This window comes from Lacerta agilis, chromosome 7 (assembly GCF_009819535.1).
Source record: "Lacerta agilis isolate rLacAgi1 chromosome 7, rLacAgi1.pri, whole genome shotgun sequence".
In the NCBI taxonomy this organism is placed as follows: domain Eukaryota; kingdom Metazoa; phylum Chordata; class Lepidosauria; order Squamata; family Lacertidae; genus Lacerta; species Lacerta agilis.
Window position 1 is genome coordinate 85,831,475 of NC_046318.1, and position 16,252 is coordinate 85,847,726.

Here is a 16,252-nt window from a genome sequence, read left to right on the forward strand (position 1 = left end):
CACCTGCCCGGCCGGAGACTCCGCGGGAGGGACACGCGTCTCCCGCCTTGGCGCTCAGCAGACCTGGCCACGCCCCCGCCTGTCTCCCGCGCCCCCATTGGCTCTTGCCCTCCGCCCAAGCCCCGCCCGCCACGTGGCTCGGGAGGGGCTGCGCGGAGCGGCGCGAGCGAGAGCGGGAAGCGAAAGCGAAAGCGGAGAGGCGGCCGCGCTCCTGCGCCTGCGCGGAACTCTCCCGCGCTCCTCGCTCGGGCGGGGCGGGGCGGGGCGGAGCTGACCCGGGGCGCCAACACGTGTCCGCCCACTCCCACGTACACGGGAGCCCAGGGGGGCAGCAGGCGGGGGCGTGTCGCCTCCCTCCTCGTTTCATCCTCGCGAGGTGGGCTCGGCGGAGAGGCGGCTGAACCCGACACGCGACCTGGCAGGGCGCCGGGTTCCCTTGACCCGAGTCAAAAGACCCAGTGTGGCACACGCAGGAAGACAGCCTCAATGGCGCCCCTCCGGAGGCTCCACCCGGGGCAAAAAGAAAGAAAGAAAGGCTATTCCCCCCCTCCATAGCCACAGCACTACGAGCTCCCCCCCCCCGTGCAAATGGCGCGCATGTGCTGCTGCCTCTTGTTGCCATCCATGTTCCCTTCCAGTTGACCCCCTGCTCCCAAGGCAGCTGTGCCCACGAAGGGCTTTCCCGGCCTGGCTTTGCCCTACGGAGCTGAGGCAGGGAAAGAGAGGCTTCCCTCCACCCCATGGGCACATTCTCCAGCAGGGCCACTTGGAGGAAGGCATTCCACCCTGCCCCACAGTGAAACGTGGCACAGAGGCGGCCCCGGGTTCAAACCAGCTCATGTCACCAGCAGCAAATCCGCCTTGTAGAGTTTGAAGGGATTCTCAGGGCCATCTAGTCCAACCCCCTGCAATGCCAGAATCGGCTAGTTTGGCTTGGCTTGTTCCTTCTGACCTGCCTGGCACCGTGGAGAATCCAACTGCCTTTCTCCTTACTCCTGGCAAAGTTTTGCGGTTATTTCGGAGGCAGTCCGTAGTGGTGGTGGACTTTGCTTAGCCTGCTGTGCTGCTGCAGAGTACAGTTTTCTGGCACCGCTGCCTTGCACAAGTTACACAACGGGGTGTGAAGCTGGACCCTTCTGCGTCCTGCGCATTAAGCAAAAGTTCAAGCGTGCTGGAAAATGCCACCTCCCTGGATCGCCAAACAAACAATCCTTCCTGATAACAGAACCATGTATGATTCCTAAGCCGGGCAATACCCAGGGTGGGAGCTGCCCATCACAATTTGAAAATGAGTAGGAAACTACAAAAAACATGACCAGACAATAGAGGTTTTGGGTGACCTTGGGTTTGCTTTTATTGACTTTTCATTTTGTCTCAATGCATCTGTGGCGGGCGGCCGGCCGGCCTCCCATCGCTGCCACCTGCCTGGCTGGGGCACCAGAAGCTGGGCAGCCCTCCAGCTATTCCCAGCCTGAAGGAATTTCCCCTCTCGGGTGGAACTTCAGGTGTCTCCTCCACGCAGGAAGCCTTCAAGGGTAGTTGTCGGCATACGAAGACTTGGGGATGAAATACTTCCGCACCAACTGCTGCATGGCGGTGAATGACTTTGGTGATGGCGGCCTCTTCAGAATGGGTGGGAACGGTTCCAAGTTGATTCTCGGCAGGGGAAGTTTCACAAAGGGCGCAAACCCCTTCATGAGATAGCGCGGGAAGATGTACGGGCAATAGAAGCCTGTGTTTGAAGGAGATAACAAAGAGGAAGAGGAAGGCCGTTGGGCATGGAAGAAGCCTCTGGCCTCCAGTTTCCCTCTTCGCCCCTGACTAATCCGGCAGAGATCAGCTGGGAAACAACTCAGCTGTCCGTTTTTCAACCAGCCACTGTACTTCTGCTTTCAACAACAGCTCAATGTTCTGGCATCTATTTTATTTAAATATTTATGTAACTGCTTTTTTAAAAGACCTACAAAGCAGCTCATAAAAATATAAGAAATTGTGTAAATCCAATAAAAAAACAATACAATTGGATCAAAGAAGATAAAGGAGCAGAGTAGCCATAAAATTCTAATGTCAGTCTAGCCAGCGCTTTGAATTGTGCTTGGATATGAACTAGCAGCTAATGTAGACAGAAGAACGCTGGAGTAAAATAATCCACATCTTGAGCTCCCAAGAGGAGCCTGGTCACAGCGTTCTGAGATGCTAAACATTTTTAGAAGCAGGACCATGAACCAAACCAACCTAGATGTGATCATGACGGCATGTGTGAGTGGACAGGTGTGCCTTCTGCAGGACAGGTTGCATCAGGTGCACAAACCACAGCTGTGCTCAAGCACTCCTGGCCAACTTTGCTCCGAGGTCCTAGGAGCACCCCAAATGGAGAGGAGCCCCCTCATCCAAAATCCTGGACCAGCATCCCTATGTCTTGCTTGGATTAGCGGGTGATGATAGTGTTATGGGCTGGGCCCCCTTCTAATGCCTGGATGCAGCACAGTTTCAGCTCCTGGAATAGCCAGGCTAGCTTCCCAGTGAGGTAATGGCCCTCTCCGTATGGGGCATTAAGGTAACAAAAGAAGTGGCTCTGTGCCAGAAACCAAATGGGTGGGCCCCCTCCCTCAGCTTGCTTGTAGTTGGAAAGACAAGGGCCAGAGTTGCAATTTGCTTTTTCAGGCTGGAAGATGGAAGCTGGCAGGCTGCAGGTTGAGCAGCTGAGAGACAAAGATCTGCCTGATTTCTGTTGGAATCCGGGGCTGTGTCTATGGGGAAAGCAAGACCCTCTTGGGGTGTTAATGTTGTGAACTCCTCCATCGCAGGCTCAGGTGGTGTACACATCAGCAACAGATCCTAAAGCCACTGCAGTCTCTGCTGCCCTGCATTCCAAAGGAAACAAACCCTGGGAAAGTACCTGGAATTTCATGCCGCCCAGAGATTCGGATGGTGTGCAACAATATTCAAAATATTTACCTCCGTTCTATGAAAACCTTCACCTTTCCACTTTGTGCAGACAGGAATATTGGCTCGCTCACTGGGTGTGGGACACACAGCAAATCCCTTCTGGGTAGAAATTCCCCCCCCCCCAAAAAAAAATGCTTTCCAGCCAGTGACACCCCAGGATACACTGGACTCCTTCTTCTTGCCCAAGGCTAGGCACCTAGGAGGGATTGTGGGATTAATCTGCCAGGTGTGTGCAGAGCTGCCACAGAAGAGTCTCCAAAGCAGAAAACTCGCTGGGATTAGGATGGCCCTGAATGGCAGCCAGTTGTTTTTAAAAAGGCCAAGCCTGGGCATCTAACTAAGTGCAAGTGCCAAAACTGGCAAGATGGTGCCAGCAGCTGGCACATACCAAGACGTGTCTGTTCATCTCCTTCACCTGGCCCTTGATCTGCCAGTCTTGTTTTAGAGACAAAAAAGGCAGAGGATAAACATCCTAACAAGCAAAGACTGAAATAAATCTTTTCAAGCCACACACATCAATTGTCGTCACAGAAAGTAATCGGGGGTCAAACTGAAGGACTAGCCTTAGTTTCCCCTGCTGCAGGAGGAAGGGTGGGGAGGGTCGGGGGGGGGGGCGACAGAGCATTTGCCCCCAGTGCCATCCAGCCCCATTCACGCCTGTTTAGGGGCAAGCAGATACAAGCCACAGGTCAAGGCAATGGGGCTACTTACGCTCAGGTATTCTCTTCCTCAACATGGCGTTGGTTTCTCCGAGGCGCAGGATGGCGCGCTTCCTGTCACAACAAGGGCACGGGTTTACCAAGAGCAGCAGGAGTCCACGGAAATGGCACTCGCACCCACACGCAGCATGTGATGGGCTGTGCGGGGAGCATGCGGAGGTGAGGCCGGGCTCACCCTCTGCCTTTTTAGGAGGACACCATACATGGGAGAAGCAGCCGTGACCCTGGCCTAGACTGTGTTGCAGAGAGAGGGAAACGCCCTCCCCCCAAAGTTCCAGGGTTGTTGGATCCTTGTACAGTGAGGGGGGGAAGTATTTGATCCCCTGCTAAATTTGCCCGTTTGCCCTCTGACGAAGAAATGACCAGTGCATAATTTTAATGGTAGGTTTATTGTAGCTGTGAGAGACAGAACAAAACAGAAAAACCCCCAGAAACCCAGAAGACAAAAGAGATAGATGTGCATTATAATGAGTGAAAGAAGTATTTGATCCCCTCTCAACCAGCCAGATGTCAGGCTACCTGGTATCTTCACTGTATGTAAGGAGCTGAGATTAGAAGCACCTGCTGAATGGGAGAGGTCTTACCTGTAATCCCAGCTCGTTACAGTACCTGTACAAAAGACACCTGTCGACAGAAGCAATCAGTCCAGCAATCAATCCAACTCCCATCACCATCCCTTACTCATAGCCCTGCTAGCTGGGGAAGCTGGAGTCCAGCAACCTCTGGAGGGCCACACAGGACCCCCAGCCCTGCACACACACACACACACCCCAAGAAATCTGTGGGGAGGACCGACAGACTCATTCTGCCAAGCTCGGGGGAACTGATCTGCCGCGTGGAGCCCTGGTGCGAATTCTCAGCGTTGCAGATCTAGCAAGTAGTCATTGTGCAGTCATTATATGGGGTGGGAGGCAGTAGCAACAGCCCCACCTGGAAAGAGCATCCACCCAGAAAAGCCATGCATTTGCCTGGGCTTCCTAAAGTGTCCTCCCCACCCACCCACCCTGTGTAACAGCCCCCGCTTACTTCTTAATGGGAGGCAAGGCCATGACGGTGTCCTTGGGAGAGATTAGCGAAGAAGAGACCATCTGCTTCACCTCCTCCAGCTCCTTCTCCAGCTGCTTTTTGGCAAAGAAATGGATGGCATCGATGGCAAGGACGGGCTCCATCCAAAACTGAGCTGCCTCCGCCTGCAAAAAGAGAGCAGCCCTGAGAGTCCCTCGCGTGGCCACTTCCATCGCCCCAGCAGGGAGCAAGGGACTTTGGCGTGGACAGGAAGCATCGGGACTCTTGTGCTTCCTCTCCAGAGGGGTCTAGTCTCTGGGCTGCTGTGTCCTGAGCCTGGCTAGGGCTGGCAGGCCTCTGGCACGGGAGGAGGAAGAAGCAGATGGAGGGGCCGAATGGTGGGAACCTGAGTCTGGGGACAGGGGAATCTCCCCTTTCCACTCCACCAACAAGGGACTTTCTGAAGTGGTGGCCTCACCTCCAGGCTTCCTGACTCCTCCGTTTCTGGCTGCTCTGCATCGTCCGTGACAGCACTACCCTCTGGCTCCTAAGTCAAAGGAAAACGCACCAGTCAGAGTCCAGTTGGGCAAATATTTATGACACATGCAGTACAAGCAAAAAAAACAGCAACAAAAAACCATGGCAGGATAGGATATCTCCAGTTATAGGGAACCAGGCAGAGGGCCTTCTTGGTGGTGGCACCCACCCTGTGAAACGCCCTCCCATCAGATGTCAGGGAGATAAACAACTATCTGATGTTTAGAAGACATCTGAAGGCAGCCCTCTTTATGACTGATGTTTTATTCTGTTTTTAATCTTTTGTTGGAAGCCGTCCAGAGTGGCTGGGGAAACCCAGCCAGATGGGCGGGGTATAAATTATTAATTAATTAATTAATTAATTAACCAGTCTCTGAATGCATTGCTCATGTTCAGGGTTTCAGACAACTTAGACCAGAAGCCTTGCAAGTTTTCTCCAAGCCTCACTCTGTCTTATTTATGGAAGATCTCTTTTCATTTATTATTTCTGTTATTTATATATAATAGAAGGTGGCCTACAGATTAAATAAGAACAGCTGAAAACATAGAAAAGCAACCACTAGAAACAATTCAACATTAATAAAATTAAAACTCTCTCTATAAAATCTATTCAAAGCACACCAGCGCCAGCATTGGCCGCCTCATTAACAGTGAGAGATACTCTTACCCTTATCCATCTATTACAAAATCATAATTACCATAAATAATTGAACATTACACATGTCATTACATCCCTGCCAAAGATTTTAACTGTTTACAGTGGTCTTTTAAATAAATTACAAATTTACTCCAATCTTTAGAAAATACTTTATCTTCCTGATTTTGGTAAAAAAATGCAGTTAAACCAAAATTTAAATATGGAACCGATGGAGGGAGGGAAGGAGGTCTGAAGGTTCGAAAGAACCTTGTACTTTAAGGTTTGTTCCGAAGAAGTGTGCATGCACACGAAAGCTCATACCAAGAACAAACTCAGTTGGTCTCTAAGGTGCTACTGGAAAGATTTTTTTATTTTGCTTGTACTTTAATGTTTGAAATGGTTTTGTTTTATATGTATAGAATTATCTAAAACTCAATAATTTTATTTTTATTTTTATAAAAAATGACAGATACTCAACCATCCAAGTTCACTATTAGAGGGAATGTTTCTAGCAGGTACCTTTTGTTAGACAACAAAGGGAATTTTGGCTGCTCAAAGGAACAAAAAGTCCTGTGGCATCTCGAAGCTCAAGGAGTGAAGAGCTCAAAGGGGACTTTCCTTACCTGTGGACTCTCTGGCTTCCACGCCCTCTTCTCCTCCACAATGGATCTCCTCTCTGCCAGCTCCTTCTCCCCCAGGTCTTTTCCCACCTGCAATCGACACACGCCAACGAGAGACTCACTTTGCAGTTAAATAGTTGCAGTATGACAGCTATCAGCTTTTGTGGGAGGCCAGGGGAAAGGATTAGATGTTTCAGCCTGTCTTTTTAGGATATTTGGATTCATGTCTTTTGTCCGATACGCACTGTGGTTGAGTGGAGGGTGACCCAGGAGGGTGACGTGGGGGCACTGTCCCCAAACTACCCCCACCTGCCCTCTTTCCTGGGGTGCCTTGGCTGTCAAGATTCCTCCTGCTCCTTAGTCTGGGGGTTCGCTGTATAGAACTCAGCAGGGGAGGGGAGGGCGGGCTGGGCACTGGCTCTGGGGCCACCTGCTGTGGGGCTCCCTGCCTTCTGCCCCACCAGTCTCCATGAGAACCAGCCACCACTGGATTGAGCATTCTCTCTCTCCCTCCCACAAGCCACCCAGAGTTTCAGCAAGGAACAGAAAATGTAAGAATAAAATTTAAAAGATCTGGTCTCACAGAAGCAGGCAAACCCCTGGAAGGAAAAGAAATGTGATCCAAAGAATGTTCCCAGGGATCATCTAGTCCAACCCCCTGCAACGCAAGAATCACAGAGGAAGAAGAGGCCCCTCCTTACCCGGCACAGGGACAGCCCCTCACTCTCAGGGGATTCTTCAGCAGACCTTACCTCTATGTAGCTCTCAGGGGAATACCGGTATTTCCCCTCCAGCCGCCTCTCTTGGTCCACACTAGAGCTGCTCTGCTCCTGGGTCAGACAGAGAACATGTACCAAGGTTGGAGGGTTAGCTTTTGGCCAGCCTGGCATCCTCCAGAGGTTTTGGACAGGTGCCTGGAAGGAACACCCAACCTGGGCTGGCTTCACAAGCTTCCTCTGTAAGCCTCCTCACCTCTTGGTAGCTTTCCGGGGAGGACATCTTGCTCTCCGTCTCCATGGTGGAGCGTCTCTTCTGCTGGAACAAGGAGGACAACAGGTGAGTCAGGGCCCAGCTTTGAAATCGCTTAGCGTGCGTTTCGACCACTGTGGCTAGATAGGCAAGGGATTATTAAATTTCAGTTCATATGTAAATTATATATAATTTTCAGACATCTTTATTGATAGCTATTGCAATGGATTTCATTTGCTTTCTTTGTAATTGCCTGGAGTATCGATAAACAAGGCGGAGTAGAAAATTTAAAAAACCTGGATGAGCTGGGGGACTCTGAAGGATGGAGACCCCCTGGGTGGGGGGGGGGGAGGACAAGGGAGCTAAGCTGAGAGGTGCAAAGGAGGAGGAGGAGGAAGAGGAGGACCGCCCTCACCCTTCCTCCTTCCCACAATCAATAAGCAGCAAAGACCAGGCTGGGCGCACAAGACTTCTTACCTTCTGGAAAGGTTTAAAGTAAAACCCCCTTCCGGACGGAAACTTCTGCTCCAAAAGCTGAGCTCTGTGCTCCTGGGAGAAAGAGAACCGTCAGGTGCCGCTTCCAGTGTGGAGAAAAGAGTTTGCTGAAGCTTCGTTGCCCAAAGGGCAGGTCCCTTCACTGTGCAAGAAAGTGGCCTGGGACCCACCCCACCCCAGGCCCCCACTGGTGGTCTTCGTTTGGCTGAGCTGGAGGCAGTTTTCAAAAGCAGAAGTCCCTGAGTCATTCGTTGGCAGAGGGACACATTGACCCCGTAATATGTATATTCTTAAGTGACAAGTTTCGGGTGAGGCCTTTGGGGCCCACCAAATAAAAAACTTTTGGTGTTGCAGTTTCCTAGCAGATGATCTATAGAAATAGTCAGTGAAAAATGCCTTTTAGTTAATTTTTCTCAGGAAACGATTAAGCTTTTTTATTTTAAAAAAGCACATTTGGGGTGTCACTAAAAGCTTTTGGTGTCATAGCATCTCAGCAAGGGATCCACAGGAGGAGTCAGGGGGTTTTAAATGGTAAATTGGAGGGGGCATAAAAATATTTGGGGGGGGGGAGGTGAGTCATCCCTGCTTAAAATGCTGCCAGATTAGAGGTAGTTTAGGTGGAGCATCTATAGGCTGGCGCAGGTGAGTTACATTTCTCCCATCAACCATATTCTCCTAATGATCGATTCTCCCTGACATTTGGACTGGATTCTGGTGCTATAGATTGGGCTCCTGGCTGCTGAGGTTGGAATCCAGTTGATGCCTGTAGGCCAGGCATGGCCAAACCTGGCCCTCCAGCTGTTTGGGGACTGTAACTCCCATCATCCCTATCTAACAGGACCAGTGGTCAGGGATGATGGGAATTCTAGTCCCAAAACAGCTGGAGGGCCAAGTTTGGCCATGCCTGCTGTAGGCAGAGCAATGAACATAAAAATCCCCCTTGTCCAATATACTGGCGTCTACGCACACAATCACACCCCTCTGCAAGAGTCGTTGCCGCAGTTCAAGATCACAATTCCAGCCTGGCTAAATCACTCAAGGAAGTCATAGCTCCCAAGGGCCAGATAGAGAGGCCTGAGGGGGCCATATTTGGCCCCTGGGCCTGAGGTTCCCAACCCCTGGTCACTGGGCTGAAAGCCCTGGCCTTCCTCTCTGACGAAGTGAGATTATTCTAGCGACCCATAAAACTAAAGTGGGGAAGCCGATGGTTGGGGATCTTCATTGGCAAATGGCTGGTTTCTTCCTGGAGGAGGGAACCTCACACTCTGAGCTGCACCTGCATGAGAACAGACCCCGACTCCTCCCGGACACGCTAGAGAAAGAGCCACTAGAGAATGGTGCATTGCAGATTTTAGCCTGGCTCTTGGTTGTGGAGTTTGACAGATTCAGTAGCGGTTGGGGGGGGTGGTCCTGGAGCAAGGTGAAGGAAGAGAGAAGGGGGAAGAGGCACCTTGAGCTCCTGCATCTTCCCTCCCAGCCACCGGTCGCAGGTTCCTCGCACTGACTCTTTGGCGTCGCTCGCCTCCACCGGCCAGGAGCTCAGCTCCTTGGTGAAATAGCTATGGGGGTCCTGGAGCCCCACCTCCTGCATCAGATTGTGAATAGTGACCCTGAAAGGAGAAAGAGGCAGGTGGACTCACGCTGCAAGCCGGGGGACTTGCACCCACATGGCCAGACCTACACCTTCCACTCCACCACAAGGTGTACTTATTTGCTGACCTGAGCCATAAAATACCTGCCAGAGCAATGTTCTTTAAACACCCCTTCTCTCCTGCCGGTTGCTGGGCTCTTTGAGAATGTGCATCTAGGCAAGGACAGAACGGGGTGGCCACTGCTGCCTGTAACTTGCTAACCGAAGGCAAACATGGGGAAACAGATTTGGGCGGGCAATTTGGAAATCTACGTGGTCCTAAAACCTGATTTCAAATCCATGCGGGTAAGAGAAGCTGGGTTGAAATCAATTCACCTGTGGCATGTGTCTCTCAGGCTTTCTGCAGTGGTGGAATCCTTCCCTTTAAACAAAACTTCAACAGAACCCTTGCAGTAAAATCTTTTAAAAAGGATTGCTTATTGAGAGAGCGAGCAAGATCGAGTCAGCCAGAGTAGCTGGCTACTTTGACAAACTGTCCTGAAGCCCTTCGTTTCCCTTGCCCCCCTTAAGGCTCCTACCAGTGACCCCCCCCCCCAGGCCCTTACTTGTCCGGGGTGTAAGCCTGCAGGTAAAAGGTCATGAGCTCCACCATCAGGTCCTGGTTGTCCTTGTCCATCTTCACGAGGGCCCGCAAGGTGCCCAGGATGAACTTCCGATGCTTCCTTTCCTGGAATGTGAGAGAAGACAAGGGCATCTTGGCAGGCAGTCCCAGGAGCCCACAAAGCCAGGGGTCAGCCTGGCAGTGGCTCTCCACGGGCTTCGGCAAAGAGAGGAAGAGAGAAAGAGGTCTCTTCCAAACTCCCTAATCTGGAGATGATGATGAGGTTGGAACCTGGGTGTGTGGGGATGTCTTGGATATGCAAAGCAGCTGCCCTGGGGTACGGCATTCCTGAATTGCAGGGGGTTGGGCTGAATGACCTCTGGGGTCCCCTCCAACGCTACCATTCCATGGCCCTGCAAGTCACTCCTGGGTCTGGCCAGCAGGGAAGTTGAAATCTATTGACAGCCAGGGGGCCTCCCTCTCTGGTGGGGTGAAGGGGGGCACATTGATTCCATCTGGCACTCACCACACTGGGGACTTTCTGGCTGTGGGAAGAGCTGCCTTTTGCACACAGTATCTTTTCTCTCCTGGGAAAATGCAGTTTCCACCAGAAGGAAAGAACCGTCTTAAGGAACGACATCTGCAGCCGCTGGCTCCCGTTCCTCCCCTTATTGCTTTGCTTCAAAAACATTTCCCACCCCTTCAAAAGACCCCCTTGGGCCTAAGACCCAGTGGGGAGGAGCTCAGTTATGAAGACCAGAAACTTCAGCCAGCGGCTGGGGATAGTGGAAGGGCAGCCCTCCACACATGCTCGCGTGTGTGTTCCTCTAGCACAGGCATGTCCAACAGGTAGATCACTGGACATCTGTAGTAGATCACTGGTAGATCATTGGCTCCCCACAAAGAAGCTGGACAACTGTGGCTCCCCTAAAGAAAAGCTCAACATTTTACCTCCTCCCTGAAAAAAACTCAACAACTTTGACCTGAACCCCCAAAAAGGGGGTAGATCACTGCCACTTTTTAAACTGTGACTAGATCACAGTCTCTTGGGAGTTGGCCACCCTGCTCTAGCAGAAGATGCGAGACAAGATCTGCATGGCAGCAGCACAAAGCAAGGAGCCCAGAGCGACCCTCACCCGGATGGAGGGCATGTCGTCCCTCTTGTTCAACACCTGGATAAAGGTGCTGCAGACCAGCTCTCTCATCCGATTCCCCATCTCGTCCTTCAGGCTCGCGATGGCTGCAACCAGCTCTGCCTTTTGGCCAAAGTCTCTGGAGGCAACCAATGTTGCCATCAGCTTCGTCAAGAACTCATTCAAGGTCATATCCGGCGGAAAGCCCTGGTGAGAGGGAAGGGAAGCTGCCTTGCGGGGGCTTGGACAGACGACCCCGGGGTCCCCCCCAACTCTACAGTTCTAGGAGCGCCTCTGAGCTGATGCGCCTCCCCCTTCCTCCGGGAGGACAACAAGAGCCTGCCGGGTCTTGAAAGAGCAAAAGAAATGGTCGCAGGAGCTGCAGGAGGCCAACTTACCCAAAAGAAAGGTGCACAAAGCCTGCCACAGACCCACACGCTGCCCCAGAGGAATCATTCATACCACACTCTCACCCTCCTGATAAGAGATAAAATGTGCGCAGAGCTAATCTTCTCTCTCTAGGGGTCTGTTGCAGCAAATGCTCTACCAATGAGTAACAGCCCTTCCCTCTAATGTTAGTTTTACTGGCTAGTTCTTTTGCAATGGGGGTGTAGGAATAACTATGGAGGCGGAAACAGCCTCTGAATACCCTTCTGGCTGGCCATTGGGACCCCTGGCATCAGAGGTGGGGCTTCTCTTTACACTGACCCAGACAACCACCGCCCATCGCCATTACGGTCTCCAATTCCCACGAAGGTGAGGCATCCCCTCAACCTCCTCTGTCTCCTCAGAACCATCCTAAGAGGAAAGGAAAGGTGCTCCCTCTCTCTGAATCTCTCTTCTGCACGGGACTCTGCACATCCTCCGAAACCCAAGACTCTACTCAAGCAGGTGAAACGCAACTAGCTCAGTTATACATCTTCTGTAAGTGAAATATTGTCACCCTTCCCTTTTCTTTGCTTCTCTCCCCTCACATTTCCCAAATAAAATTCTTTATACTTTGATATTTGACTTCACTGGTTTACACAGGAATTTGGAGTCTTTCGTTAAAATTATTCCCCATGTGATACGTGGCATGGCTGTTAAGCATTCTCTCTCTCTCACTGACACACACAATCAATTGTTATGCTCTGCATCCTCTGGGCTTTCAAAACACAAATCTAAAGCTCTTTGTCATTCGACCTTTCCAGAGCTTAAGGGAGGGGTCCTTGCCAGTTGGGTTTAGAGATCCCTTATCAGGGGTCAGCAACCTTTTTCAGCCCTTGGGCCAGTCCACCGTCCCTCAGACCATGTGGTGGGCTGGACTATATTTTTTGGGGGGGGGGAAATGAACCAATTCCTATGCCCCACAAATAACCCAGAGATGCATTTTAAATAAAAGGACACATTCTACTCATGTAAAAACATGCTGATTCCCTGTGGGCCGGATTGAGAAGACGATTGGGCCACATCTGGCCCACGGGCCTTAGGTTGCCTACCCCTGCTTCAGATCATAGTTGGACAGCAAAGTCGTTTCCAGGCTAGGATCAGCCTGTGGTTGCAGGCCTGTTGCCATTTGTCTTCCAGGCCTGTCACAAGCAGAGCCCCAAATATAGAAGGGATGTGGCAGGGAGAAGGTCCTGTGGGCAGCAGGACTCCCTGGCCCTTCTTGGCCCTTAGTGATGGTCTCCAGATCCTCGTTGCCCTTCAGCCTCTCACCTCAGGAAAAAGGTCTTGGAACCACAGCATGTCCAAGAACGGCCAGACAAAGAAGGGAGGCTCTTTCTTCTGCTCTGGGTATTGAGATTCATCCAGCTGCGTCAGGAAGATCTCAGGAAGATCCCTCTGGAATAAAGAGGAGGAGCCGTTTTTTCCAGCGTTCCACCAAAAATGCCAATTTCCCCATAAACCCATTAGAGTGGTTAATATGCATTCTTTCTAATAAATTAATCATAGTTACCACAGACCAAATTTTCTCAATCCATTCAGATATAGGCAGATACAGTATATTGCTTCCCCACAATTTTTAGCTATTTATATCTTAGCAGCAATTATAAGGTTAAACACAGTTTCTCGATCATTTTCTGGAATAACATATTTTAGATAATATTTAGTAGAAATGTTTTCCCCCCCAATGGTATTTGATATCCTAATAGATATAATTTGTTGTTGTTCAATCGTTCAGTCGTGTCCGACTCTTCGCGACCCCATGGACCAGAGCACGCCAGGCACTCCTGTCTTCCACTGCCTCCCGCAGTTTGGTCAGACTCATGTTGGTCGCTTTGAGAACACTATCCAACCATCTCGTCCTCTGTCATCCCCTTCTCCTTGTGCCCTCCATCTTTCCCAACATCAGGGTCTTTTCCAGGGAGTCTTCTCTTCTCATGAGGTGGCCAAAGTACTGGAGCCTCAGCTTCAGGATCTGTCCTTCCAGTGAGCACTCGGGGCTGATTTCCTTCCGAATGGATAGGTTTGATCTTCTTGCAGCCCATGGGACTCTCAAGAGTCTCCTCCAGCACCAGAATTCAAAAGCATCCATTCTTCGGTGATCACCCTTCTTTATGGTCCTGCTCTCACTTCCATACATCACTACTGGGAGAACCATAGTTTTAACTATATGGAAATAGATAGAATAGCCTGAACCAATTTCCAGAATTTGTATTTGAGAACAAATCCAGATATGTATGAAATTTGCTTTATTTAATCCACATCGCCAACATTTTATCCGATCCTAACTTACATATTGGGACGCGGGTGGCGCTGTGGGTTAAACCACAGAGCCTAGGGCTTGCTGATCAGAAGGTCGGAGGTTTGAATCCCCGTGATGGGGTGAGCTCCCGTTGCTCGGTCCCTGCTCCTGCCAACCTAGCAGTTCTAAAGCACGCCATAGTGTAAGTAGATAAATAGGTACTGCTCCGGCGGGAAGGTAAACGGCGTTTCCGTGCGCTGCTCTGGTTCGCCAGAAGCGGCTTTGTCATGCTGGCCACATGACCCAGAAGCTGTATGCCAGCTCCCTTGACCAGTAAAGGGAGATGAGCGCCGCAACCCCAGAGTCGTCCGCGACTAGACCTAATGGTCAGGGGTCCCTTTACCTTTACCTTTAACTTACATATTGAGTTCAAATTATAAGGCATTAAATACTTTAAGCTATTTATCTTTGTTTATTTAAAACAACAAAATGAGGAGAAACCAAAGAGACACACACACACACCACACAGAGAGAGAGAGAGAGAGAGAGAGAGAGAGAAACAGCCTGACTTTGGGGTTCCTTGCTTATGGGTGTACCACACAGGACCCTCTCAGGATATCCCTTGCCAGCCAGCAGGAGAGAGGCAGGAGGAGCATCCCAGGTAGGGAAGAGGTGCCTGCTTACCTGTTTGCCACTGGCCTTGAGTATGCTGGTCTCTTCAGAAACCAGTGTCCTTGGCTCCTCATCCTTGTCCACCTTCCACATTGAGACCGTTTTCAAGGGGCTTTCTGTCTCCTAGCAAGGCAGAAGGGAAAGTGCAGACCCCCTTGGCCAAGAGGAGCCCCCCCCGTGTCCCACAGCGCCCGACCCACGCTCTTCCAAAGCTAAGCAGGTCTGAACCTGGACAGCTTCCAAGTGGGAGGCCAATTTGGAGCCCCCAAGTATGCCAAGAGGAAAGACCAGCAGTTAAAGCTAGGCTGAAGCAGCAAGCAAGCAAATATTGCATTGTGGTTTCTCCCAAGGGTGTCTTGCACGCTCCCCGCTGAATGCCAAGGTTTGTCCTCTCTGGGTGCCGAGTTAGTTTACTGCCTGGTCCTTTCACAGGCTTCCAGGCAGGGTCCCCCAGAGAGCGCAGCACATGGCCAGAGCATCTCTGCTCAGCCGCAGCCATCCTCCCCCCCAGCAGGCCTGGCAATGAGGGTGCAGGGGGACGCCTTTCTCCGCCTTACCGGCGCCACCACCCTCACGAGTCCTCTCCTCTTTCTCATCCGCCAGCAACTCCTGGCTGTGAAACTGCAGGGCAGCCACAGAGTTGGGGATGAAACCGGACGATAACCGGGCAGCGGCGCGTGGTGGCTCTCCAGCTCCTGGCAAGGGAGAGCAACACGGTTCAGACAGCAGCCGCCTTCCGCACCCCAACAGCAAAGGGCCACCAGAGCCTGCCGTGCCCAGCCGCACGGGCGCAAGGCCTTTGGGGCATGCCCCACCCCTTCTGGAATTTCTGTAACCTTGTTCATTGGAAAACTGCACAGGGAATATTGGGTGGCTTTCGACAGGTGCCTGCGTTTTGGTTCTCGTATTCTTTCGGAAAGTGGGAATCTGCTAAATTCAGCGTTAGGTGTGAACGGAATTGGATTTCTTCCCCCACCCCCCGTTCCCTCCTGCGAAGGTCACACAGAGCCTGTCAACCATACACACATGCTCTTTGGGCTCAGGTCTCCCTTGTGGGTCCTTGTTGTGAGTCATTGGCCTGATCTAGCAGACTCTTCTCACAGAGGCCTGCTTTGAAAGCAGAACCTCCATGCCCAGGAACAGTCTACATCTAAATCCCAGATAGTGGGAGCAACAACGGGAGAATAGTGTTTCTTGGGGGTTCCCATAATGCCCATCTGGTTGGCCACTGTGAGAACACGATGCTGGACTAGGTGGGCCTGATCCGCAGGGCAGGCTCTTCTTAGCTTCTTATGCCCAGCCAGGCACAGCCCTGCCGTCAACAGAGCCCACCTAAGCAGTGGTCCCCCAGCTTAGCTTTTCAGGGGCTAGAGAGGCCCTCTCCTTGCCTGGCCAAGAAACTGCCCTGGAATGCAGCTGCTCAGGGTGCTGCCAGAGAGGAGAAGCATTGCCATCTCTCTGCCTCAGGCTCTGGCAGCAGACTGGCTTGTGGCCTCTCCCCGGAGCCAGAGGAGGAGGACGGGGGGGGGGGGGAGAGGAGCCGGCGGCCCAGAGAAGCCTCACAACCTGCAGTTTGAAGTACTCCTTGCTGCCTGAAGGCGGCCTCTCGGGAAAGAAGCCCTTGATGATAACGGAAGATGCCTGGCTCTTCATGCG

At 51.7% G+C, this 16,252-nt stretch overlaps 1 protein-coding gene across 1 annotated transcript in view; it reads right to left on the reverse strand.

Moving 5' to 3' along the window:
* Positions 1-1,462: 1,462 nt before the first annotated feature.
* Positions 1,463-16,252, reverse strand: part of WDR97 (WD repeat domain 97) — a 29,265-nt gene continuing 14,475 nt past the window's right edge. Inside the window, 15 exon segments of the mRNA XM_033156176.1 lie at positions 1,463-1,732; positions 3,661-3,722; positions 4,695-4,858; positions 5,152-5,220; positions 6,471-6,557; positions 7,169-7,297; positions 7,395-7,502; positions 7,914-7,985; positions 9,382-9,541; positions 10,128-10,249; positions 11,260-11,463; positions 12,955-13,080; positions 14,609-14,719; positions 15,154-15,291; positions 16,160-16,243. Coding sequence (XP_033012067.1) covers positions 1,530-1,732; positions 3,661-3,722; positions 4,695-4,858; positions 5,152-5,220; positions 6,471-6,557; positions 7,169-7,297; positions 7,395-7,502; positions 7,914-7,985; positions 9,382-9,541; positions 10,128-10,249; positions 11,260-11,463; positions 12,955-13,080; positions 14,609-14,719; positions 15,154-15,291; positions 16,160-16,243 — 1,839 coding nt within the window. The 3' untranslated portion in view covers positions 1,463-1,529.